Source organism: Macrobrachium nipponense, chromosome 29 (genome assembly GCF_015104395.2).
Source record: "Macrobrachium nipponense isolate FS-2020 chromosome 29, ASM1510439v2, whole genome shotgun sequence".
Lineage (NCBI taxonomy): Eukaryota > Metazoa > Arthropoda > Malacostraca > Decapoda > Palaemonidae > Macrobrachium > Macrobrachium nipponense.
This window is the reverse complement of record NC_061092.1, coordinates 450,420-478,028: the sequence shown is the minus strand read 5'-3', so window position 1 is coordinate 478,028 and position 27,609 is coordinate 450,420. Positions and strand designations below refer to the sequence as shown.

The window sequence follows — 27,609 nt, the reverse complement described above, 5'->3', positions numbered from 1 at the left end:
ATAATGGAGCCAAGCCAGAAAGATAGTTTTCTTTTAGACTGGCAAAGGTTTGAAAGAAAGGTGGGAAAGACTTCATGCTGAAGATAGGACATGGGGGTCTGGCTGGACAAAGGAGGCTGTCTTCAACACAGGAAGGTGATGAGGCAGACGTAGCAAAAGGAAATTCAGACAGAATTGAAGAAGCCTAAAGATTGGGGAGAGAGCTCATTTAATGTTTAACCTTGTCAAGAAAAAGTGTGTTGCATAATGCAGATAATGATGAGGATGAAAGAATGACAGACTGTAGTTTATCCAAGTTTTATAAGAAAATTTATACATATATAAAAATTAATTTTATTTTGTATTCCAGAAAATTTATATATAATTTTTTTTTTGTATTCCAGAAACTTCATGCACTCAGGTCAGATGTTGTAAAACTTTTAGAGCAAGGTTTATACAGATCAGCTATAAGAAAACTGTGGGGTACCAGTAAAAAGTTCAGAACAAGTCTTCTTTCTTTCCTGACGAATCTCATTAAGAAGGAAACCAAAAGTAAGTAGGATTTGGTTTGAAAAGGACAAACTTTTATATGCATGTGTAAGAGATGAAATGGAGATGGATCTGAAATTGATGAGAGCTTGCTTAACCCTTAAATGCCGACTGGACGTATTTTACATCAACATTTTTTGTCTCTCAGGTGCCGACTGGACGTAATTTACGTCGACATACAAAAGTTTTTTTAAAAATTCGCGGAAAAATACTTTTAGGCCTACCAGCCGAAAACCCTTGAATCACGCGCCTTGGGGGATGATGGGAGTTCACGGATCAAGGTGTTGTTTTGTTTACAATCATTACGCAGGCGCGCAAGCGCGAATTTCTTTCTTGCCGCACTAAAAAGTATCTGTGACACATCTCGGAAATTATTTCGTCACTTTGACATAATTTTTGTACCATTTTAAATTAGCCATTACATGGAGTATTATACTATATGAAAATGTGCGCATTTTTATGTAGAATACAACAAAAAAATACTCATGATTGTAGCTTTTATCAGTTTTGAGATATATTCATATAAATAACGATAAGTGCCAAAATTTCAGCCTTCGGTCAACTTTGACTCTACCGAAATGGTCGAAAAACGCAATTGTAAGCTAAAACTCTTATATTTCATACAATCAACTTACCTGTCAGATATATACTTAGCTAAGACTCCGTCGTCCCCGACAGAAATTCAAATTTCGCGCCACTCGCTACAGGTAGGTCAGGTGATCTACCGCCCTGCCCTGGGTGGCAGGACTAGGAACCATTCCCGTTTTCTATCAGATTTTCTCTGTCGCCGTTGGTATCAACATTGTTGTTACTACCTCGTGACTAGAATTTGTTTTTCAAGGCAATTGATCTTCTTTCATCTGACTTTTTAGTGACGTACCTGGATCGTTGTTTTGGCATTCGTTACTGTGGACTGGATTTGGACTTGCTTTTGATTTTTCTACAGAATGTCTGATTCGAGTGTTAGTGTGAGAGTTTGTGTGAATGTAGGCTGCAAGGTGAGGATACCGAAGGCTTTGGTTGATCCTCACACTGTATGCCGTAAATGTAGAGGGTTTGAATGTTCTTTGGCTAACACCTGTCATGAGTGTGAAAGGTTGAGTGCTGAGGAATGGAAGACTCTAAATTCTTACTTGAAGAAGTTAGAGAGGGATAGAATTAGAAGGGCTGCATCTAAGGGTGTAGGTAGTACAAGGCCTATTGAGCCTTTTCCTGATTCTAACTCTTCTGTAAATCATGTATTTGATTCTCCCTCTTTATCAGGGCCCTCACAGGCTTTGCATTCAGATTCGGCTTCTGAGATCGCTGATCAGAAGGCTACACTTCAAAGGATGAAATCCAAAATGGCTGCCCTGAAACGTAAGGATAGTGAAAGTGACGTGTTAAGTGAAATGAGTGCCCCCAGTGTTGTGGAGGGGGCGTCTGACCGTCTCTGCGACGCTCCCAGGCCTAGACCTCTTCCAAGCTCCCAAGCCCAGAGGAGAAGGAAAGTCGAAAGCCTTACGGAGGTTGTGGAGAATCCCCACCGGTCAGGCGTCCCTTTAGCAGGCTCTGTAGTGCAACAGACTGCTCAGGACCGCTTTAGAAAAAGCGTCCTCCGAGAGTGTTTCTCGTCGTCCGGTTCTCCTTCACCTAAACGAGTGTGGAAGGATTCGGACCTTTCCAGGCCCCTGAAAAGGCACTGGAAAGAGCCTTTGTTTGACTCGAGCCCCGAACGCTTCTCTGATGAAGCTCCCTCCTCGATCAAGAAGGCGAAGGTTGTTTTGACGTCTCCCTGTTCCGACAGAGCTGGTCAAACTCCTTCAAGGTCTCCCTCTCCTCCTATTGAAGAGGACGCTGGAGAGGCTTCCAAGAGGATCCTTTTAGCTGTTCAAGAGCAGTTAGCCTTGTTGGTTGGAGTCCTTTCGAAAGATCCTCCTCGTAAGAAAGACGTTAGACTTCCTGTCAAAAAGTCTCGTCTTCTTTCTCCTGCCAGGCGCGAGGCGCCAGCCAGACGTGAGGCGTCAACCAGGCGTGAGATGCCTACCGAGCGTGAGACTTCTTTCAGGCACGAGACGTCAGCCAGGCGTGAAGCGCCAGCCAAGCGCGAGGATCCTTATTACAGCGAAGCGTCTGCCAGGCACGCCAGATTCCAACAAGGCGCGAAGCGTCAGCCAGGCGCGAGGCGCCAGTTAAGAACGAGGTGCCAGCCAGGCGCGAGACGCCAGCTTTGTTACAGAGGGGCTCTGTACATACTCATAGTCCCTCTCCGGTTAGGAGTTTGTCTCCCGCAGAGAGAGATGTTTGGGAAGACCCCCCAGACTTTAAGGCGGATTCTCCTTCTGATCCTTTTGTTGACGAGGATTCAGAAGATGAAGCTCGTGGTAGAGAAGGACTTTCAAACTACAAAGTATTGACAGCCCTTCTTCTTCAGGAATATGGAGATTCCTTAACTCCTGCCGCTCCTCCTTCTCCGCGCTCTCTCTTTTCAAGTTCCAAGGCGCCAAAGTCTTCGTCTTTTCTGAAAATGAGACCGACCATCTCTATGAAGAGAGCTCTTCAGTCTCTAGATAACTGGATGAAGACGAAGAAGGATCTGGTCAGAACTGTCTTCTGTATGCCCCCTGCTAGACTTACAGGCAGAAGGGGTATTTGGTACCAGACAGGGGAGAATATGGGACACACTCTCCTGGCTTCTGCGGAAGCGGACTTTTCTAGTCTGGTAGACGCATCAAGAAGGCATGGCCTGAACTCGGCTCGTGTGACTTGGGGTCTTTCTGAGCTTGATCATCTCCTCAAGGGGACTCTTCCATGTATTGGAAGTATTCAATTTCCTGGATTGGTCCCTTTGGGTGATGGCCAAGAAGGCCCATGACTCGGAGGGCCTCGATCCTGAAGTTCTCCTCTGTATCTTGTCGTGCATAGACAAGGCGGTACAGGATGGCTCAGGGGAAGTCTCCTCTCTCTTTGGAGCGGGACTCTTGAAGAAGAGGGCTGTTTTCAGCGCCTTTCTTACCAAGTCTGTTTCTCACTCACAAAGAGCAGCCTTGATGTTTGCACCCATGTCTGACTTTTTGTTCCCTTTTCAGTTGGTGAGGGACATTTCCCGTTCATTAACTGAGAAGGCGATCCAGGACCTTCTCCTTCAGTCTTCCAGGAAGAAGAGGCCTGTGGTAGTGGGAGAGAAGAAAGGGGCGAGTATGTCTCTTCAGCCCTTTCGAGGAGGCCCTCCCTCCAGAGCTCCCTCAAAAAGGAAAGCTCCTGAGAGGAGAGGTAGATCTTCCTTCCGTCCCTTTAAAAGGGGGAAGTGATATAAGCAGCCTCCAAACACCAGTAGGCGCCAGGCTTCTCAGGTTTGCGGATGCCTGGGCATTCATCGATGCAGACGCTTGGTCGATGTCTGTGATAAAGAAGGGATATTGCATCCCCTTCCAGGACAGTCCTCCCCTGACTTCAACTCCGCGGGAACTGTCCACCAAATACAAGGACCCTGTTCTGAGGGATACTCTTCGGCTAATGGTGGATCAGATGTGGGACGAGAGCGATAGAGCTAGTGCTGGATCAAAACTCCGGGGTTTTACAATCGCCTTTTCCTGGTTGCAAAGGCCTCGGGGGGCTGGAGACCAGTTCTAGACGTCAGCGCTCTGAACAAATTTGTACAGAAAGAGAAGTTCGCCATGGAAACTTCTGCGTCAGTCCTTGCGGCTCTTCGCCAAGGGGATTGGATGGTTTCCCTGGATCTCCAGGATGCCTATTTTCACGTCCCGATTCATCCTTCGTTGAAGAAGTACCTCCGTTTCATGACAGGGGGAAGGATCTACCAGTTCAGGGCCTTGTGTTTCGGCCTGTCCACAGCTCCTCAGGTCTTCACAAGCCTGATGAAGAATGTGGCGAGATAGCTTCACCTGAAGGGTGTCAATATCTCTGTATCTAAACGACTGGCTCATCAGAGCCAGATCAGAGAGACAGTGTTTGGAGGACCTTGCTTTGACCCTAAACCTGATCAACTCGTTGGGATTACTCGTAAACCTCGAGAAGTCGCAGCTGATCCCCAGCCAGAACGTGGTCTATCTGGGGATTCAGATGGATTCTCCGGGTTTTCGAGTATTTCCTTCTCAAGAGAGACTCGTGAGAGGCTTAGAGAAAGTCTCTCTCTTCTTAGGGAAAGAACGTACTTCGGCGAGGGAATGGTTGAGCCTTCTAGGGACCCTTTCCTCGCTCGAACAGTTCTTTCCTCTAGGAAGACTTCATCTTCGTCCTCTTCAGTTCTTCCTCAAGAGATCATGGAACATGAAGACAGGACTTCTCTCGGACAGTTTCCCATTCCAGTGGAGATGAGACAACACTTGGAACGGTGGTTGCCCCCATTAAAGGAGAACAAGGGAATTTCCCTGGAGATTCGGAACCCAAGCCTTGTATTGTTTTCCGACGCGTCGGAGAAAGGTTGGGGAGCAACCTTAGGAACGAGAGAAGTGTCAGGCACCTGGAGTGCAGTTCAGGTGTCCTGGCACATAAATTGCAAAGAACTTTTAGCCGTACACCTGGCTCTAAAGAACTTCGAACCTTTAGTGACAAACAGTGTAGTCCAAATAAACGCAGACAACACCACCGCCCTTGCCTACATTCGGAAGCAAGGAGGGGGACACTCGTTTTTCCTGTACGAGCTCGCAAGAGATCTACTACTTTGGGCCTCCCAAAGGAACATCTCCCTCCTGACGAGGTTTGTTCAGGGAGTAAGGAACGTGAGGGCAGACAGGCTGAGCAGGAGGAGCCAGGTCCTTCACATAGAATGGACCCTCCACTCAGAAGTTTGTCAGAGTCTCTGGTCTCTATGGGGGACTCCTCATGTGGACCTGTTTGCCACATTCCTCTCCAAAAGACTGGAAGTCTTTTGCTCAGTGGTAGAAGACCCCAGAGCTCTAGCAGTCGACGCCTTCCTTCTAGACTGGTCCCATGTAGATGTCTACGCATTTCCCCCATTCAAGATTCTGGGGCAAGTGCTAAAGAAGTTTATGGCTTCAAAGGGGACGAAAATGACCCTGATAGCCCCCTTTTGGCCGGCACAAGATTGGTTCACAGAGGTAGTGGAAGATTGGTTCACAGAGGTAGTGGAGTGGACAGTAGACTTCCCCAGGTCCCTTCCAAGAAGGATGGGTCTTCTCAGACAACCACACTTCGAGAGGTATCATCAAAACCTCCCCGCTCTTGCTCTGACTGCCTTTCGACTATCGAAAGACTTGTCAGAGTGAGAGGTTTTTCTCGCAAGGCTGCAAGCGCGATCGCTAGAGCCCGCAGAGCTTCCACTATGCGAGTTTATCAATCTAAGTGGGAGGTTTTTAGAAGATGGTGTAAGTCGAAGAAGTTGTCCTCCTCCAGTACCTCTGTGACCGAAATCGCTGATTTCTTGTTGTTACTTAGAGAGGACTCACATCTTTCTGTATCTACCATAAAGGGATACAGGAGTATGCTCTCGGCCGTCTTCAGAAATAGAGGCCTAGAGCTTGCAGATAATAAGGATCTACACGATCTTGTAAAATCCTTTGAGACTTCAAAGTCTAAGGATCCAGCGAGGATCCTCCTAGCTGGAACCTCGATGTAGTCCTGAAGTTCCTGTCCTCTGAAAGGTTCGAACCTCCTCATCAGGCCTCGTTTCGAGATTTAACAAGAAAGTGTTTGTTTCTCTTGTCACCGGCGACAGCCAAGAGAGTTAGTGAGCTGCACGCCCTAGATGATAAAGTGGGATTCAGAAGAGACTCAGCCATCTGTTCGTTCAAAGCACTGTTTCTGGCAAAGAGCGAAAATCCTTCGAATCCCTGGTCCAAGAACTTCGAAGTTAAAGGCTTATCGAGTCTTGTCGGTAGAGAAGCTGAAAGGTCTCTTTGCCCTGTAAGAGCGCTAAAATTCTACCTACAGAGGAAGAAACAGATGGGAGGTTCTAGACAAGGTCTTTGGTGCTCTGTTAAAGATCCTACAAGACCTATGTCCAAGAATGCTTTAGCCTTCTTTGTAAGGAACGTCATTACAGACGCACACAAGATCTGTAATGATGACTCTTTTAGACTCTTGAGAGTGAGAGCACATGAGGTTAGAGCAGTAGCGACGTCTCTCTCTTTTCACAGAAATATGTCGCTAAAGAATATCTTGGAAGCGACATATTGGAGGTGCAACTCAGTGTTTGCATCTCACTACTTGAAAGACGTTCGTGTGACCTATGAGAAATGTTTTTTTCTGGGTCCTTTTGTGTCTGCGGATACGATCCTGGGTATGGGAGCTAGCAACGATCCTTAATTTTTATACATGCAACTTACCCGGCAGATATATACTTAGCTATTGACTCCGTCGTCCCGACAGAATTCAAAACTCGCGGCACACACTACAGGTAGGTCAGGTGATCTACCATTCCCGCCGCTGGGTGGCGGTATCCGGAACCATTCCCGTTTTCTGACAGATTTTCACTGTCGCCGGGAACGACAACAACTGTTGTGGTTCCCTCCTGCATGGAATTCTGCTCGTTTGCCGAGAATTGTTGGATTGATTTTGGTGAAGTACTCTGTTTTTTCTCTGGCTTGGCATACGCTTGTTGTGGACTGTTTTAGGATTGGTTTAGGTATTTTCTCTCACGATGGCTGACGATAAGGTAACACCTAAGTTTAGGGTGTGTGCAAGGGACGAATGTTGAACTAGACTTCTGAAAGCAGAGATAGATCCCCATACAATTTGTATTAAATGTAGAGGTTCTGAGTGTTCTTTTGATAAGACTTGCACTGAATGGGAGGGACTGACAGAACAAGGATGGAAGGATTTGTCTTCTTATATCAAGAAAAGAGAGAAAGATAGAGCTAGGAAAGCTTCTGCAAGAAGCTCGAGTAGATCTTGTTCATTTGAACCCAAGTTAGAAACTAACAAGGTAGATGATAACGTTTCTCCCATAACCTCAGCCCGTTCTCCCTGTGTTGAATCTAAGGATTCGTTTTCAGAGATGGAAATCATGAGATCCTCGATCAGGGAGCTTCAGGAACAGCTAAAAGCTATGGAGGCGAAAGGTAAGTGTCAGTGAGTGCAGTGACCCCAGTGCAGTGGAGGGGGCGTTTGATCGGCTCCGCATTGCTCCTAGGCCTAGACCTCTTTCAAACTCCCAGGACCAGGGGAGGAGGAATGTCAAAAGCTGCAGGGAGTATGTGGAGCATCCCCAATGATCAGGCGTCCCTTCGGCAGATCCTGAAGTAGCGACCCAGGCTGCCCTGGATAGCCGTAGAAAAGGCATCCTGGAAGAGTGCTTTTCTGCTTCGGACTCCTCCTTGTCTAGGCGTGGATGGAGCTCTGCCTCAAAGTCTCGTCCTTTGAAGAGATCGTGGGTTTCGCCGAAAGGAGACGCTCTTGATTCAAGCCCCGAGCGCTTTCCTGAGGATTTTCCTTCTTGTAGTAAGAAGTCTAGAAGACCGTCTCCAGCTCCTCAAGATCCTACTAAGCTCTTCCTGCTTAACCTGCAGGAACAGTTATCCTCCCTGGTGGGCGCTCTCCATAAGGATTCGTCGCGAAGGAAAGACGCCTCCCTTCCAGTGAAGAGATCGAAGTTTTCATCTCCTAGTAAGCGCTCTTCTCCTTGTAGAGGAGACGTATCTCAGTCTAGCAGGCGCTCGTCTCCTGAGAGACCCTCTCGATCTCCCTTTAGGTGCTCCTCACCTCCGTACAAGAATGCTCCGCGCAGACAGCTCGAACCCCTTAGGAGCTCTTCTCTTCGCAGTAAAGTTCCCAGCAGTAGCCGCTCTCAGAGGAGACGCTCAGCTACTTTTTTACGAAGAGAACAGGAGTCGGACTCCTCTACTGAGGATCATGGCAGGCGTCAAGAGCCTATCAAGCGCCAGGATCTTGTCAGGCGCCGGGAGTTGAGTGAGCCCCAGGAGCCTTTAAGGCGTCAAGAGCACCTCAGGCGCCAGGAGACTAGTAGGCGCCAAGAACCTAGTAGGCGTCAAGAGCCTGCCAGGCGCCAGGAGTCGAGTGAGAGGCGTCAAGAGCTTTTCAGGAGCCAGGAGTCAAGCAGGTGCCAGGAGTCAAGCAAGCGCCAGGAGTCAAGCAGGCGCCAGGAGTCAAGCAGGCTTCAGGAGTCAAGCAGGCGCCAGGAACCTAGCAGGCGCTTAGGTTTGAATAGGACCCCTTCGCACTTTTTGAGCTCTTCAGAGAGTAGGAGCCCTTCGCCTTGTGAGAAACAGGTTACTGAGAAGAGATCTTCTACCTTTAGGAGCTCCCTCGCGCCTTGCAGTAGCAAGCATAGGTCGCATGGAAGGCGATCTCCTTCTTATGACAGAAGTCCCGCTACTTCTAAAAGCCGCTCCCCTTCGAAGGGCTCTCCTGCAGCCGGAGGGTTAGAGGAAGTCTCGGATGAGGAATTCCCAGTTGATGTAGTAGTCTCTGACTATAAAAGACTATCTTTGCTTTTGTTGAAGGAGTTTGGTGATACGCTTCAACCAGCTGATCCGCCCTCTCCAGGTTCTTTGCTTTCAAGTACGAAGTCTCCGAAAGCCTCCTCATTCGTGAAAATGCGTCCTACCTTAACCCTTAAACGCCGACTGGACGTATTTTACGTCGACATTTTTTGTCTCTCTGGTGCTGACTGGACGTATTTTACGTCGACATACAAAAGTTTTTTTAAAAATTTGCGGAAAAATACTTATAGGCCTACCAGCCTAAAACTTTTAAATCACGTGCCTTGGGGGATGCTGGGAGTTCACGGATCAAGGTGTTGTTTTGTTTACAATCGTTACGCAGGCGCGCAAGCGCGAATTTCTTTCTTATCGCACTAAAAAGTATCTGTGACACATCTCGGAAATTATTTCGTACTTTGACATAATTTTTGTACCATTGTAAATTAGCCGTTACATGAAGTATTATATATATGAAAATGTGCGCATTTTTATGTAAAATACAACAATAAAATACTCATGATTGTAGCTTTTATCAGTTTTGAGATATTTTCATATAAATAACGATAATTGCCAAAATTTCAACCTTCGGTCAACTTTTGACTCTACCGAAATGGTGGAAAAACGCAATTGTAAGCTAAAACTCTTATATTTTAGTAATATTCAATCATTTACCTTCATTTTGCAACTAATTGGAAGTCTCTAGCACAATATTCCGATTTATGGTGAATTTATGAAAAAACTTTTTCCTTACGTCCGCGCGGTAACTCTTCCAAAAAAAATCATACATGCGATTGTGGTAATGTTTGCACCATTTTAAAATTAGCCGTTATATAAAGTTTTATATATGGAAATGTTTGCAATTTCATGCACAATACAACTAAAAACAACCCATGGTTGTAGCTTTTTATCAGTTTTGAGATATTTTCATACAAATAACGATAATTGCCAAAATTTCAACCTTCTGGTCAACTTTGACTCTACCGAAATTGGTCGAAAAACGCAATTGTAAGCTAAAACGCTTATATTCTAGTAATATTCAAGCATTACTGTTTCATTTTGCAACAAATTGGAAGTCTCTAGCACATATTTCGATTTATGGGTGAATTTATGAAAAACATAACATTTTCTTTCTTTACGTCCGCGTGGTAACTCTTCCAAAAAAATCATACGTGCGATTGTGGTAATGTTTGCACCATTTTAAATTACCCGTTACATAAAGTTATTATATGATAAAATGTGCGCAATTTCATGTAGAATACAACAAAATATAATTGAAGGTTGTAGCTTTTCTCATTTTTGAAATATTTGCATATAAATCACGATAAATAGAAAAAAAACCACATTCGGTCAACTTTGACTTTACCGAAATGGTCGAAAAACGCAATTGTAAGCTAAAACTCTTACAGTCTAGTAATATTCAGTCATTTATCTTCATCTTGAAACAAATTCAAAGTCTCTAGCAAAATATTTAGATTTATGGTGAATGTTTAAAAAAAAATCTTTCCTTCTCTCCGCGCGCGGATTCTCCGCCACAAATCTCCGAAAATGCGTACGTACCATTCTCGGGAATATTTGCTCCGTTTTCATATTAGGCATTTCATAGAGTTTTATATGTGAAAATGTGTGCAATTTCATGTAGAATAAAACAAAGGGATTTTGACGTAGAAAAATCTATTTCTGGCGATTGGCTCGTGTCGCCAGCGAAATATCCTTTAATCTATTATTTCTAGGGTAAATGTACTAACACATACCAGAGAATAAATAAATAAAGAAAAGGTCAGTACAACTGACTCTCCTCACCCTCCCAAGAGGGTGTCGGTATGAACACTAATGGCGGAGTTGAGGGGACCACTACCCACGAGACCGAGTTGCCAACAGAAATCTCCCACTACAAAATCCCCACAAGAGGAGAGCCGACCCACAGAGTGGGAGCACAATACTACTACTCCATCCCATGCTGCCGACTGCTGCGCGTCTGGTGGCCATCCTGAAGTTAGCAGACAATCTTGAGCGATGGGATGGGTAGGGCGGGATTTCGCTGGCGACACGAGCCAATCGCCCAGAAATAGATTTTTCCTTACGTCAAAATCCCTTTTCTGGGCTCAGCTCGTGTCGCTGCGCGAAATCGTACCAGAGAAATAGCACAAGATTGTAAAGAAAAATCAACAAAACAAAAGGAGGTCTCAAATAAAAGGTAAAATAAAAGAAAAGAATATAATTGCTAATAAAGATACATATACACAATGATACAAAATTAGAAATATTGCTTAAATTAAACTTAATGCTAATAATATTTCTTAAATTAACGTAATTTGCATATATACAGGGCTTACATGGAATATATGTTTAAGAGTAGTATCTGTGTATCGATATGACCAAGAACTCTAAAGCAATTATGACATAACTTGAACAGAACAAACTTCAATAATAATAATATATGAAGGAATGTATATGACTTAATATACAAAACCCGTAATCATTGTAAATAAGATGTATCCCCTAGCATAAAAATAAGGGGATCACATCAAAGAGATCAATATATACAATCAATTGTGAGTGTCCCTAGCAAAAAAAAAAGAATAAGGGACCCCACCCACCATATCATCATAAAAGCAGCTAAGACACAAGGTAACCGTAGATGAACAAGGCAGGCATAGACGGACTGTTGGGTGAGACAGGTAGAAAGGAGGACTGGATCTTCTACTAAAGATTAGGCAGAATCGGGGGAAACTATGTTACCCGCCGCAACTGCTGAAAATTTCAGAGCTTCAAGGACTTTAAGTAATGACGTTTAAATACTGTCGGCGATTTCCATCCAGTATATTTTTTCAACTCATCGAAGTTCATATGTTGGAAATAGTTAATTGAGGTGGCTACTGCCCTGACATCATGTGCTTTTGGAAAAGAGTCAGGATGGCTTGTTTAATAAAGTACAGGATCTGCTGCCTGATGCCTTTAATAGATAAAGTACCACCTTTTTCTCTTAAAGAGAGGACCCGATGAGGATGAGGAGGTCCTAGACAGAAAGGCTCGTAAGGTCGATACTGGGCAAAGAGATATATCTTGTGGAAGGGGTACTACCTTCCATGGTTCCCACCTCATCAAAGGATCTTCATTCTTTGCTATAAAACTACGTTCCGGAGAAAGTAGTACTTCCCTGTGGGAAGAAATTGAATATGATCCGGGTCTCTGGATAATGCCGACAGTTTCTGAAATTCTAGCTCCTGAGGCCAAGCTTAATAAAAATATTTTTGTTTTTCTTAAGAGCATTATAAATGAACATGTGTCATTATCAGTTTCTGAAGCCAGCTTTAGAACATCATTTAAGAACCATGATACTGACATAGGCCTTACAGAAGGTCTAGTCTAGCACAAGCCTTGGGAATAAACGCAGAAGTAGGAGTCTGTCTGTCAAGTCTATGTTGAAACCAAATTGAAAATCTTTTTCAAGGCTGACTTGTTTGTCGTAATGGTGCTAGCTGCTAAGCCTTTTCAAATAAAGATCTGAAAAAGGATATAGCTGAATTGATTGTCATGATTCTAATATCTGATTCTCTCAGGAAGTTTGCTAACTTTTTGACAGCAGCATCATACTGTCTCAAAGTTGAATCTCTTTTATCGGATTCCAAGAAGAGAATGTTTTGAGGGTCAATATTCGCATCCCTTTTCGCTGCAAACTTCATGAAATCCATAAAGTTAGGGTTTTTAGAATTCCTGAGGAAGCGAACACAGTCTCGTTTGTACTGACTGGGAGAGCCTGGGACTGGGAATCCGAAGAGGGCGAAGACCCAGTTCCAGAATTAGAGGGTACCAATTGCTCTTCGGCCAGTCTGGGGCTACTAGAGCCACTTGATCCTTGAATGTCCTGAGTTTGTTCATACCTTCATGAGAAGATTCACTGGAGGAAAGACATAAATCTTCTCCCAGTTGTTCCAGTCTAGGGCCAGGGTCCGTCCGGGCATAGGCCAGAGGGTCCAGGTTGGGGGCCACATAACATGGGAGTTTGTGGTTTCGCTTGGGATGCGAAGAGATCCACTTGTAGGCCTGGAACTCTCTGAAGAATCCATTGGAACGAACTGTTGTCCCAGTGACCATTCCGACTCTAGAGGTACTGATCGGGATAGAGCATCTGCTATGACGTTTCTCACTCCAGCTATATGGGTGGAGGAGAGGTGCCAACTCGAACTTGTCCGCCAGGGAGAAGATGGCTACCATGACATGATTTAGATGACGTGATTTGGAGCCTCCCCTGTTTATACAATGTACTACACTGCGCTGTCCAAGACTAGCTTTATGTGGGAGTACTTTGGCGGACGTAACCTTTTTAGAGTCAAGAACACTGCCATTGCTTCCAGTACGTTATATGGAACTGACGGAACTGAGGTGACCAAGTTCCCTGAACTTTCTTGAACTGGGAATATCCTCCCCAAACCGCTTAATGAAGCGTCCGTGTGGATGGTAATCCCCGGAGGAGGAAACTGAAGGGGCACTGATATCGATAAGTTCTTGACTTTCGCCCACGGGCGAAGTCGATTCCGTAGAATCTGAGGGACTGAGGATAATTTGTCCCTGGACCTGACATTTGCTCGTGAGCGCCAGATTCTGGTTAGGTCTTTCAGTTTGGCTTTCATCAAGATGTTTGTCACTGATGCAAACTGGAGTGAACCCAGGATCCTTTCCTGAGTTCTTCTTGACGCAAGTTTGTGACTCAGAAATTGCTTTACTGACTTCGCTATTTCTTTCCTCTTGGCTGATGGAATCGACAGAGTATGGGAGGATAGATTCCATTGGATGCCCAGCCACTGAAAGTTTGACTCTGGAGTGAGTCTTGACTTGGTCCTGTTTATCTTGAAGCCTAGATATTCCAGGAACTGAATCACTTTCAGTGTAGCTATGTGGCATTCCTCGACTGTTGGAGCCCAGATCAACCAATCGTCGAGATAACGCTACTACCATAACCCCTTGCGATCTTAGTTGTTGAACTACTACTTCCGCCAACTTCGTGAACACCCTGGGTGCTACGTTGAGCCGAAAGGAACTACCTTGAAGGAGAATGTCTGGTCTCCTATCTTGAAGCCCAGATACGGACGGAAGTGTCTTGCAATAGGGATATGATAGTAAGCGTCTGTAAGATCGATAGAGGTGGTGACGGCCCCACGGGGAAGTAAGGTCCGTACCTGCGAGATCGTGAGCATCTTGAACTTGTCGCAGCGGAATGGCTAAGTTTAAGCGGGACAAGTCTAAGATTACCCCCTTCTTTTTTGTGAGCCTTTCTTGGGAACGCTGAACAAGCGTCCTTGAAATTTTAAAATTTTAATCTGTTGACTCTCGCTATAGCTCCTTTCTGAAGGAGGTCCTCCGCATACTCTGTCAATTCTTTGGATGGAAGTTGGCGGAAAGGTCTGGATGGGGGCGGGTCCGCTACCCAACTCCAACCCAAGCCTTTTGACACAATGCTCTGCGCCCACTGCTGAAATTCCACCGGTGGCGGAAGTGAAACAGCCTCCCTCCTACCTGAAAGTCCTCATTGATGTTGGTAGCCTCCTCGGCCTCCCCTGAAATGCTTTCCTCTATTAAAGGACTCTGCCGATCCTCTTCCACGAAAGGATCGCTTACCTCTGCCTCCCTTACCCGAGCGGTCATACTTCTGGGAAGCCTGACCCTCGAAGACTTGATTGAAGGCTGGAGAGAGAGCGTAAGAGGTGGAGGGTTGAGGCTGGGGGGAAATGACATAAATTGGCTGCGACTGAGCCTTGGAGGTAGAAGGTTGGGCTGCTTGCACCAACGGGACAGCTGGAACCGGCTGAGTAAAGCGTGGTTGTTTCTTCTGGTAAGGCTGGAAACGTCTGGGTTTCCTTGAGCCTTACCCTTGACCACTTGATCTTGGCGTCTCTTGGCCGTAAGACCCCAACGATCTTTAAGGCTTTGGTTTAGTCTCGTAGCCTCTGCCTGGACCTCCTTCACCATCGCCTCTGGGAAGAGGTCTGCTCCCCAGATGTTCGATGCAAGCAACTTATTCGGTTCATGCCGAATCGTTGCTTCTTGGAGGACATGTTTTCTACAGTTTGTTCTGGCCGTGGCGAACTCAAACATATCAGACTGCACCGTTTGAGTCAGAGACTTGGTGAGAAGCTTAAAAAGTGGCTCCGAACCATAGGAAATGGTAGCCACCTCGGTCATGGCCATGGTATTGATAGACCTGGCTAACTTAGATTTGGCATCAAATTCTGCTGAATGAGGCTATCTGGAAGCCTAGGCAGCTTCTCACCAAAACTGCTCCATAGCACAGTCTGGTTTGAGTTTGCCCGCGAAAAGGTGTTGGGCAGATCTTCCCACAACTCACGGCTGAGGGAAGTAAAGGAGACGTAGGGTCCGCTTCTTTCAGCTGAGGCATCGAATCCCCCTTCTGAGCTGCTGGAATGGTGGTCGTAGCGATCTTTGTCAAGAAAGGAAGCGGGGTATTCTCTTCCATTGTAAAGATCGTAAAAGGACTCTTAAATGGTTGTATCTTCGTGTTGGAACAATCCATGTCCTCTAGACACCTGAGCCATTCTCTCTGAGCCTGGTCTCGTGAATAGAGGACTGTCTCTTTCGGTACCTTATCGTCTCGAGTCATGGCCGAGGCGGTGTGAGCCTGGCGTAGCCGATGAACGGAGGCTGAAGGTCTTCCGGGTAGAACTCGAAGTCTTCAATCCTCCGAGTTCCACATTCCGGGATAGAGATAAGCCGTCTTGGAAGGGGGCGTATGACGCTACTCTCCACGGATTGTTCATAGAGAACGGAGGTAGAGAGTCATACGGAGGCAATTGCGCTCCCCCTGTGCTGAAAGGTGGGGGAGAAGCTAGTGGAGCTTGGCTCAGTCCGGCTATAATGTTGTCCTGAGAGTTGATCCTATCAGACAACCGGGAGAACATCTGTTCCATACTGGTTTTCAGAGAACCAACCAGATCGCCCACTTGTTGCAATAGACCAGCATTGGAATCCAAAGCCGGAGCTGCTGCGGAGGTGGACGGGTGGCTCTGAACCGGAACCAAAGGTAGTGGAAACTGTTGACTCCGCTGGAGTGTGTGATCTCTCCCTGGAGGATCTACTCCTAGAGGATTTAGAGCCGGACCCAGAAGCTTTAGACTCTCGCTCCGGGATTTCTAGCCGGAGACTTACGAGATGAAGATGACGCCGACGCCGTCTTTTTAGACGACGACGACGACTTAGTCAAGGTTTTTACTGCTTGACCTTTGACCTTGGGTCTAACGGAAGCATCAGGAGAAGTATACAATTCTGTACCTGTAAAGCCTTGGAAGGATGGAGAGGTTGCAGGGGTAGAAGATCCAGTGGCACCCAAGGGCATTCCTTGGGCGTCCAACGTACCTACCTCGACCAATAGGTCGTCTACACCTACCATGGGTTCGATTATAAGATCCAATGTCGCGACTTCCGAGGAGATGTCCTGGCCTGGATCCGTCAACGAGGCAGCGAGCTGTTGCTGAATGAAAGCGATAGTCGGGGCCGCCTCTGCTGGGTCGACGTAGCCCGTTGGCTTGCCTCCGGGGAAGATCAGTACCGCCAACTTCTTCTCAAGAATGTAGGGCATACCCTTGGCGGCGTTCTTCCCAAAACCGCCGACCCAGGCCCGCAGGGTTGCCAGTGCGGTATCCTTCACGGCCGGAGCCTGGAAGAGAGGGTATTTATTAGATTTTAAGATTAAACTTAAAACTAAAACTAAATTAAAAAAGCTTAACTTAAAAAATTATAGGGGATGCAAAAACCCCTTGTATTTTTATCTTAAGTTAAGAAAGATTGAATTTAGAAAACTTAAGAACTATAACAAATTGGGGACTGGCTAACGGAGTTGGAATACTTACCCCGTCTAAAAGCTGGCTCACCAGATCATAACAGATGGTGCATGTCTCGTGATACCAGACCTGGAGGTCCCCGTGCGGAGTCGCGCATGGAGCATGTTGGACCGGCAAACTTCATGTCCACAGGGATCTTGAAGTTGTGGCGGGCGCATCCCGGATGCTCACAGTTGGTGTGGTGTAAGTGAAAAGACACATGAGTATCTTAAAGGCTATCACTTACAGGCTAAAGGACAGAAGAAGAAACTCCGTTGCATGCCAGAGCTGCGGAAAAATTTGGGCATAACCCCCTCCCTTAACGCCTGAATAGGCTATAACCGGAGAGATCCGGTGAGGCAGATAAGGGAGGGGGGGATGGTTTAAGGTAGCTTAAGATAAACTTACTAGTTTAACATAACAGAATCTTAAACCTATAAAATTCGAACGTACCGGACTAAGTCCAGTGCGTGGCGGAGCGTGTCGCGACCACTCCAGCGCGACGGAGGGGAAGTTAGTAGAGACCAACCTGTATGCCTCGGTCACCAACCCTGCGGGGCGGGTGGTGGACTAGCACCTTTCCTACCTTGGATGCCGGGGCTCCGGTAGAAAAGGAGCCCCAGATAAGTGGGGAAAGGGGCGGGAGGAAACCAAGGGCTGAGAGGGAAACACACAGACTCGCGCTAGCAACGGAGCGACGAGTAGCGACGGAGGGGGGAAATCCCAGCCCGGCCAGTACCACCCTTACCACCGGCCGGACCGAGAAGCTGGAGAGGTCAACGAGTCCAGTCTGGGTCTGTCCCGTCCCTCTACTCCCTCCGCCTCTGGGGGGAGAGGGAGGCAGGCTCGGGTATGCGGAGCTTGGAGGCGTGGGCGCAGACCAACCCTCCCCCCGACTCTATGGAAGAGCGGGAGGGGGAAGAAGATGACTGGACAGGCGTTCTGGCTTGCTCCGTGATCACGTAGTGACCACGGGGCACGGTTAAGGTAACAAAAAAACAAAACAATGAAACAACAAGGCCTCTAGAAAACACAACCGGCTGATCAGAGAGATGCTATCGGGAAGCAACCGAACTGAAGAGCAGCGGTTAGCATGTGGGCCCTATGGGCCCATAATCTAGGCTAAGTGAAGCCAGACGCCTACACTACATAAACATAATATAAAATAAATAAATCATTGAAAGAAAAAAAAAGAAAAGAAAACAATAGTAGGAGAAAAAATCCAGGAGTGTACGACTAACCCGAGGGAAAGTCTACCACTCAAAGCTAGCCGGGGCCGATACTAAGAGCCGTGGCTAGGGTCTGGATAGAAGGAGCCTACATAAGGTAAAAAAGACATGCATGCATGACATAAACCGTGTAGACTGTACCCTAAAACAAATAGGATGATTAAAAAAGAGCGTTACTAAAGTAAGGGAATGTTCTGGGTATGGGAGACCGAGAACGAACCCGCCACGAGGCAGAACCATGCTGCCATGCTTCCGACCTAGAGTTCGTATTTATACCTAAAAAACGGCAATACGGGGCTCAGGGACGGAAAAAAACCAAATAGCAAAAACATTGAGTACTTAAACTTAGCTGCTGCGATGGCTGCCACGCTCCATGATAAATAAAACAAAAATTAAGGGCACAAATAACACAGAGAAAAAAGGGGCAGTGTAAACAGTGTGCGCTAAACTGAAAAGGATGGCCACCAGAGGCGCAGCAGTCGGCAGCATGGGATGGAGTAGTAGTAGTAGTTGCTGCCCCACTCTGTGGGTCGGCTTCTCCTCTTGTGGGGATTTTGTAGTGGGAGATTTCTGTTGGCAATCGGCTCGTGGTAGTGGTCTCACTCGCCATAGTGTTCATAACGACCACCCTCTTTGGTAGGGTGAGCGAGTCAAGTTGTACTGACCTTTTTTTCTTTATTTATTTATTCTCTGGTATGTGTTAGTACATTTACCCTAGAAATAATAGATTAAAGGATATTTCGCGCAGCGACACGAGCTGAGCCAGAAAAAAATATTTGAAGGTTGTAGCTTTTCTTATTTCCGAAATAATTGCATATAAAAAAATATATATATATAAAATTCGACATTCGGTCAACTTTAACTCGTCAGATATGTCAAAAACTGCAGTTATAAGCTAATACTCTTTACAGTATAGTAATATTCAATCATTTGTCTTCATTTTGAAAGAAAGTGGAAGTCTCTAGGACAATATTTAGATTTATGGTGAATTTTTAAAAAATTTTTGAAAAAAATATTTGTTTACGTCCGTGCGTTACGAATTCATGCATTATTTTGTGATAATATTTTCTCTGTGTTGCTTTTATTGTTTTACAATGTGTTATATACCAAAATGATCGCAATTTAGTGTACATTACAACGAAAAAAAAGTAACTTGTTACCTTTAACTGTTTTGCGCACAGCGCGATTTGAATACAATTATATATGAAATTTCGTTTTTGCGCTATCATATATCGCATTATTTATATTATATAATGATAATTTTTTTCATTTCTGCATGGTTGCATACTAAACTTCAGCCGATGACAAAAAAAGGAGCCAAAAATGAACTCTTAATCTTGAAAACTAAGCGCGCTGTGATTAAAAAAAAAAAAAAAAATTATCCGCTTCCGCGCTCACTCTGAAACACCTCCGGCACACGGGAGACAATTTTTTTTTTACCGCTTCGGCGTTAGAGGGTTAAGCATGAAGAAGGCATTCAAAGGATTCGGAGAGTGGCTTCGCACTAAAAGAGAAGCGGGCAAGACTGTTTTTTCATGCCCTCCTTCCAGGCTGACGGGAAAACCTGGAAGATGGTATGATACCAAGGAGCCTATGGGCTTAGGGCTTCCTTCGTCCGCAGATTGCAGACTACGCTTCGTTGGTCGATTCGTCAAGGAGGCGCGCTCTACTCTCAGCTAAAGCTACATGGGGGATGTGCGAGCTAGATCATCTCCTAAAGGGCCTCTTCAGGACACTGGAGGTGTTTAATTATATGAACTGGTCTCTGGGAGCCCTTGCGAAGAGAGCCCAAGATCCCGAATTCGTCAGCATGGAGGAGCTCTCTAGCGTCTTAGCTTGCTTAGATAGAGCGGTGATGGACGGTTCGGTTGAAGTTGCTTCCCTTTTTGGCTCGGGAGTCTAAAGAAGAGGTCGGTGTATAGTTCTTTTTTGACCAAGTCAGTCTCTCCTCTTCAGAGGTCGGCCTTGTTATATTCGCCACTCTCTAGCCACCTCTTCCCACAGGACACGGTGAGGGATATTGCGAAGTCCTTAGCTGGCAAGGCTACTCAGGACCTCCTTACACAATCAGCGAAAAGGTTCAAGCCCGCTGTTCCCTTTACAAAGAAGGAGAAAGCACCTCTTCAACAGCCCTTTCGAGGAGCCTCTTCTTCCTCGAGAACCCCTTTCAGAGGTAGGAGACCTGACACCAGAGGAAGACCTTCCAGGAAACCTGTCGGGAAGGTAAAATGAAGAAGTCCTCCAGATATCTGTAGGCGCCAGACTTTCGAACTTTGCCAGAGTCTGGGCGCAGAGAGGGGCGGACAACTGGACCCTCTGTATCCTCGAGAGAGGATACCTCATCCCCTTCAGGGAATATCCTCCCTTAACAAAAACTCCAAGGGAGTTGACGGCAAGATACAAAGATCCTGTCAAGAGTCAAGCTCTCCTGCAAGCAGTGGACCTTATGCTGCAGAAGAGGGCAATAGAATCGGTTCAAGGTCTCCATTCACCAGGTTTCTACAACCGTCTGTTCCTGGTACCCAAAGCCTCGGGCGGGTGGAGGCCGGTTTTAGACGTAAGTGCGCTGAACTTCTTTGTGATCAAGAAGAAGTTCTCGATGGAGACTTCTTCCTCTGTGCTTTCTGCTCTTCATCCAGGGGACTGGATGGTATCCCTGGACCTTCAAGATGCATATTTCCATGTGCCAATTCACCCGGCATCAAGGAAATATCTTAGATTCATGTCACAGGGAAGAGTCTTCCAATTTCGAGCGCTTTGCTTCGGACTGTCAACGGCCCCTCAAGTCTTCACAGGCATCCTAAGGAATGTGGCACATTGGCTGCATTTGAAAGGAATCAGGATCTCTATGTATTTGGACGACTGGCTAATAAGAGCAAAGTCAAAGGTTCAGTGTCTGGAGGACCTTTCGGTAACACTAAGAATGACACAATCGCTGGGACTCCTAGTCAACCTCGAGAAATCCCAGCTGGATCCCCAGCAGAGCATAGTCTATCTGGGGATTCAGATGGATTCTCGGGATTTTCTAGCGTCTCCATCAAGAGAGAGGATAGAACGCTGCCTTTCGAAGGTTTCAGTTTTTCTAGGGAAAGAACATTGCTCCGCGAGGGAATGGATGAGCTTGCTGGGAACCATCTCCTCGTTGGAGCAGTTCGTTTCCTTAGGAAGACTGCACCTAAGACCCCTTCAGTATTATCTGAAGGAGAACTGGGATCAGAGTTCCCAGGAACTAGAAGACTTTTTTTTAATCACGGACGAGATCAAGCAAGATCTACGGTGGTGGCTGGACCCGAAGAAACTCAGCCAAGGAGTATCTTTACACATACAGAGCCCTCTCCGAGCATTGTTTGCAGACGCGTCGGGCTCGGAAGAAGTGTCAAGCACCTGGGAAGGAGCACAGGTGTCCTGGCACATAAACCAAAAGGAGTTGAAAGCCATTCACTTAGCACTCATCCACTTTCAAGAGCAGATCTCTGGGTCGATCATTCAGGTCAATTCGGACAACACGACAGCCTTAGCATATTTCAGAAAACAAGGGGGAACCCATTCATTCTCCCTTTATGAGGGACAGCGAGGGAGTTGCTGCTTTGGGCTCAGGAGAAAGAAGTCTCTCTCCTCACCAGGTTTATTCAGGGAGAGAGAAACGTTCGGGCGGATCTGCTAAGCAGAAAAAACCAAGTCCTCCCCACCGAATGGACCCTCAACCCTCAAGTGTGCGAACAGTTATGGGGGTTGTGGGGAAGGCCGAACATAGACTTGTTCGCAACCAACTGGAACAAAAGGCTAGAGAATTATTGCTCCCCGATCGCGGATCCAAGAGCGATAGCAATAGACGGCCTCCTGATGGATTGGAAGGGCATAGACGGATACGCTTTTCCCCCCTTCAAACTAGTAGGGGAAGTAATAAGGAAGTTTGCTTCCTCAGAAGGAGCGAAGCTGACTTTGATCGCTCCCTTTTGGCCAGCCCTAGACTGGGTTACAGAGTTGCTGGAGTGGATGGTGGATCTTCCCAGATCGCTCCCACTAAGGAGCGATCTTCTCAAACAGCCCCACTTCGACAGGTATCACAAAAACCTCCCCGCTCTAAGTCTGACTGCCTTCAGACTATCGAAGGACTTGTTAGAGCGAGGGGGTTTTCTCGCGAAGCTTCGAAAGCAATCGCAAGAGCCAGGAGACCATCCAAATTACGAGTGTACCACGTCGAAGTGGGATGGTTTGTTTAGAAGATTTGGTTTGCAAAGTCGCACAACGTATCCTCTTTCAGTACGTCTGTAACTGACATTGCTAATTTTCTCCTTTACCTTAGAAGAAAGTGTAACCTAGCTGTCTCAACGATCAAGGGGTACAGAAGCATGCTGGCCTCTGTTTTCAGGCATAGGGGGCTGGATGTATCAGACAATAAGGACCTACACGATCTTATTAGGTCTTTTGAGACCTCAAAAAGCCAGAACACACCGGAATCCAGTTGGAATTTGGATGTAGTCCTTCATTTTTCTTATGTCAGATAAGTTCGTACCTGCTAATAAGGCCTCCTTTAGAGATTTGACAAGAAAGTCTCTGTTCCTTTTCGCCCTAGTAAAACACGGCAAAAAGGGTAAGTGAACTTCAAGCGTTAGAAGGCAGAGTGGGTTTTAAGAAGGAGGCTGCAATTTGTTCTTTTAAGCCTCTCTTCTTAGCAAAAAATTAGAATCCATCAAAACCATGGCCAAGAAGCTTCGAAGTGAAAGGGCTTTCTTCTCTTACAGGGTAAGAACAAGAGAGGACTTTATGTCCGGTAAGAGCCCTTAAATTTTATTTGCAAAGGAAGTCTCTATTAGGAGGTACAGAAGAAAGTCTTTGGTGCTCGGTCAAGGATCCGACAAGATCTATTTCGAAAAACGCTCTGACGTTTTTCATTAAAGACGTGATTAAGGAAGCACACTTATCTTGTGGTGATGAACAGTTTAAGCTCCTCAGAGTGAAGACGCATGAAGTGAGAGCCATAGCAACCTCAATGGCGTTTCACAAGACGTGGTCTCTTCAAGCGCTAATAGAGTCCACGTATTGGAAGTGTAACTCGGTATTCACTTCTCACTACTTAAGAGATGTTAGAGTTACTTATGAGAACTGCTTCTCACTAAGAGCTTACGTTTCCGCGGATTCAGTGCTGGGAGGAGGAGCTGAGGTTAATCCTAATTAGTTTAGTTTATGTCTTTTTAGTGTTATGGTGTTTGGTTTTTTATGGTCGATTGGAAGAGGGTATAGGAAGTAACCCCTTTCAATTCCGAGATCTAACATGATTAGGAGGTTCAGGTGGTCGGGATTAACTTGTGGTTTCCTCGTTGTGTATTGTATAAAACCTAAAGCTCTGTCATGTAAGAGGGCTAGCCCCCATTTGATACGATACAGGTCAGGCTCTGTCATGTAAGCGGGTAGGCCCCCAATTGGCAACGAATCCAGATTAGGCTCTGTCGCGTAAGCGGGCTAGCCCCCATTGACATGATCCAGAAGGGCTATTCGGTTAAAGGTCTCTACCTCACTGAAGCTCTTGAGGCATGCAGGCTCAATGACTAATCATCAAGTCTTCTGCCCAAACAGGTGAGAACCAAGGATTGATATCCTACAACAATTGTTGTTTCCCGTTATTATTTTTAATTTCTGTGTGTATTTTGCTGTCTCTTACCCTCCACCAAGGGTGCCAATCAGCTAAGTATATATCTGCCGGGTAAGTTGCATGTATAAAAATGATTGTTAAGATACAATAAAGTTTTATACATACTTACCTGGCAGATATATACGATTAATGGCCTACCCAGCCTCCCCTCAGGAGACAGGTGGAAGAGAAAATCTGTCAGAAAACGGGAATGGTTCCAGATACCGCCACCCAGCGGCGGGAATGGTAGATCACCTGACCTACCTGTAGCATGTGCCGCGAGTTTTGAATTCTGTCGGGACGACGGAGTCTGTAGCTAAGTATATATCTGCCAGGTAAGTATGTATAAAACTTTATTGTATCTTAACAATATCATTTTTGTGTGTACCTTCTATTAGATATGTTCTAGACTTTCTGCTGGCAAAAGTGTTAGACGTCGCACAGGCGGCCGTTCACTATTGTTCAGTAAGGAACCCTTGTGATATCTTCTTAGAAGAGTATATTTTTTTTTTTTAAATTTATGTATGCGTGTGTACTGTGTTATTCGAGTTCTGGTTGTTGTGAAGAGTTGGGGGATAACTCTTAACAATCTTTAGTACTAACATGGTGGTTAGGATCAGGTGATCGAGATCGGTTGTGTGCTCCTTCATAAGGTGTGTTGTCATATAAGTGGATTAGCACCCATTGACAAATGCCATTTAGGCTCTGCCGAGTAAGCGGATAAGACCCCATCAGCAGACCCACAAGAACTCTTGGCCATAGATCAAATATCTCGCTAAAGGCTCTTGAGGTGATGCAGACTACTGGGCAGCAGCCATGAAGTCTACCACCTATCAGGTAGGAACCAAGGTCTATAAATACCTACAACATATGTTGTTTACCTGTCTATTCCAGTAGCTAGCTGTCTCTTACCCTCCACCAAAGGGTGCCAATCAGCTATGTATATATCTGACAGGTAAGTTGATTGTATGAAAATGATATTGTAATGATACAATAAAGTTTCATACATACTTACCTGGCAGATATATATGATTAATGGCCCACCCAGCCTCCCCGCAGGAGACAGGTGGAAGAGAGAAAATCTGATAGAAAACAGGAATGGTTCCTAGTCCTGCCACCCAGGGCAGGGCGGTAGATCACCTGACCTACCTGTAGCGAGTGGCGCGAAATTTGAATTTCTGTTGGGGACGACGGAGTCTCAGCTAAGTATATATCTGCCAGGTAAGTATGTATGAAACTTTATTGTATCATAACAATATCATTTTTAGTAATATTCAATCATTTACCTTCATTTTGCAACTAATTGGAAGTCTCTAGCACAATATTTTGATTTATGGTGAATTTATGAAAAAACTTTTTCCTTACGTCCGTGCGGTAACTCTTCCGAAAAAAATCACACATGCGATTGTGGTAATGTTTGCACCATTTTAAAATTAGCCGTTACATAAAGTTTTATATATGGAAATGTGCGCAATTTAATGCACAATACAACTAAAAACAATCCATGGTTGTAGCTTTTATCAATTTTGAAATATTTTCATATAAAAAATGATAAGTGACAAATTTTCAACCTTCGGTCAACTTTGACTCTACCGAAATGGTCGAAAAATGCAATTGTAAGCTAAAACGCTTATATTCTAGTAATATTCAATCATTTACCTTCATTTTGCAACAAATTGGAAGTCTCTAGCACAATATTTCGATTTATGGTGAATTTATGAAAAAAATAACATTTTCTTTACGTCCGCGCGGTAACTCTTCCAAAAAAATCATACGTGCGATTGTGGTAATGTTTGCACCATTTTAAGTTAGCCGTTACATAAAGTTTTATATATGAAAATGTGTGCAATTTCATGTAGAATACAACAAAAAATAATTGAAGGTTGTAGCTTTTCTCATTTTTGAAATATTTGCATATAAATCACGTTAAATAGAAAAAAACCACGTTCGGTCAACTTTGACTCTACCGAAATGGTCGAAAATCGCAATTGTAAGCTAAAACTCTTACAGTCTAGTAATATTCAGTCATTTATCTTCATCTGGAAACAAATTCGAAGTCTCTAGCACAATATTTAGATTTATGGTGAATTTAAAAAAAAAAAAAAAACTTTCCTTCCCTCCGCGCGTGGATTCTCCGCCACAAATTCCGAAATGCATACGTCCCATTCTCGGAATATTTGCTCCGTTTCATATTAGGCATTTCTTAGAGTTTTATATATAAAAATGTGTGCAATTTCATGTAGAATAAAATGAAAAATATTTGAAGGTTGTAGCTTTTCTAATTTCCAAAATAATTGCATATAAAAAGAATATATTAAAAAATTCGACATTCGGTCAACTTTAACTCGTCAGATATGGTTTAAAACTGCAATTGTAAGCTAATACTCTTACAGTATAGTAATATTCAATCATTTGTCTTCATTTTGAAAGAAATTGGAAGTCTAGGACAATATTTAGATATATGGTGAATTTAAAAAAAAAAATTTCTTTACGTCGGCGCGTTACGAATTCATGCGTTATTTTGTGATAATATTTTCTCTGTGTTGCTTTTATCATTTTACAATGTGTTATATACCAAAATGATCGCAATTTAGTGTACATTACAACGAAAAAAATTATCGTTACCTTCAACCGTTTTGCGCATAGCGCGATTTGAATACAATTATATATGAAATTTTGTTTTCACGCTATCATATATCACATTATTTATATATGATAATGATAATTTTTTTAATTTCTGATGGTTGCATACTAAACTTCAGGCAATGACAAAAAAAGGAGCCAAAAATGAACTCTTAATCTTGAAAACAAGCACTGTGATTTTTTAAAAAAAATATTTTTTCCGCTTCCGCGCTCACTCTGAGACCGCCTCGGCACACGGAAGACGATTTTTAATATACCCCTTCGGCGTTTAAGGGTTAATTGGGATGTGAATTAGGTTTTACTTCTTCTGCAGTAACATAGATACTTATTGCTTACTGCATAATTTGACAATTTTGTAAATTGATAGAATGGCAAAATGAGTGAATAGGGGTCTTTGTATATGTAACTTACCAAGATATTACATAGCTGAAGTTTAAAAGTATTGGCAGCTAAAAATTCTGAAATTGGTGGTAGCGATTCTTTTGTTTTCAAAATGGGGGTAAATAGGCCCACCCACTTGCAGAACAGAGGAAAAACTGAGCAGAGAGAATCAATTTGTTTATGCCGGCTCTCGGCGACGGTCGTGAGCAGTAACTATAGTTTAGAAATTCTCTTTATTGATTTTGTGGGATTTTATCGCAAATTGATGAAGTACAGTCATACCTCTACATACAAAAGTCCCTACATACAAAAAATCCAGGTTAAGAAGGCAAAGATGAATATTTTTTTGCTTCTGTGTACGAAAATAATTAAGGTTGCGAAAGGGTGTACGTACTGTAAAGTCCAAGATTCGCCCGGGCTGCCGAGAACAGTTTTAAAACTCTCGCACTCCAACACAGTAGACTCGCCACCATCCTCCGGCTCTTCCATTGGTTCCTGATGCTAGTTACTGCCGTAAGATCCTGCTCTCCTATTGGTCAGCATCTATCCCATCATGCATCTACGTGAGGGAGTTCCTCGACCATTTTGTTTCGACAGTGTTATCGTACACACGTGGAATTCGTTTGTTCTCGTAGATTTCTTTCGTTAACGTAAATTCGTGTTAGTGATTTCGCTTTCGTTGTACTGTAAGTTACTTTATCGTGTTGTGTGTGAACTTAATTACTTACGTTATTAGCCATGGGTCCCAAGAATGTTGCTGAAGTTCACGGAAAGAAGAGAATGCTTTCTATGGAGACAAAGATGTAGATATTAAGAAGTATTTGTTAATGTGTTTCGTGAAGTTTAGTGTTAATGTTTTCTGCCATCTTTTAATGTGTTTCGTAAAGTTAAGTGTTCATGTTTTCTGCCATTTGTCCTCCTCCTCTGTTGCCACTTTTGGACATCGCCTCACTTGAAAGGTA

General features: G+C 44.7%; 1 protein-coding gene across 1 annotated transcript in view; it reads left to right on the top strand.

Moving 5' to 3' along the window:
- LOC135206032 (uncharacterized) overlaps window positions 1-27,609 on the top strand; it is a 257,788-nt gene that overhangs the window by 131,752 nt on the left and 98,427 nt on the right. Inside the window, exon 3 of the mRNA XM_064237203.1 lies at window positions 384-531. Within this exon, the coding sequence (XP_064093273.1) occupies window positions 384-531 (148 nt within the window). The remainder of the gene's footprint in view (window positions 1-383; window positions 532-27,609) is intronic.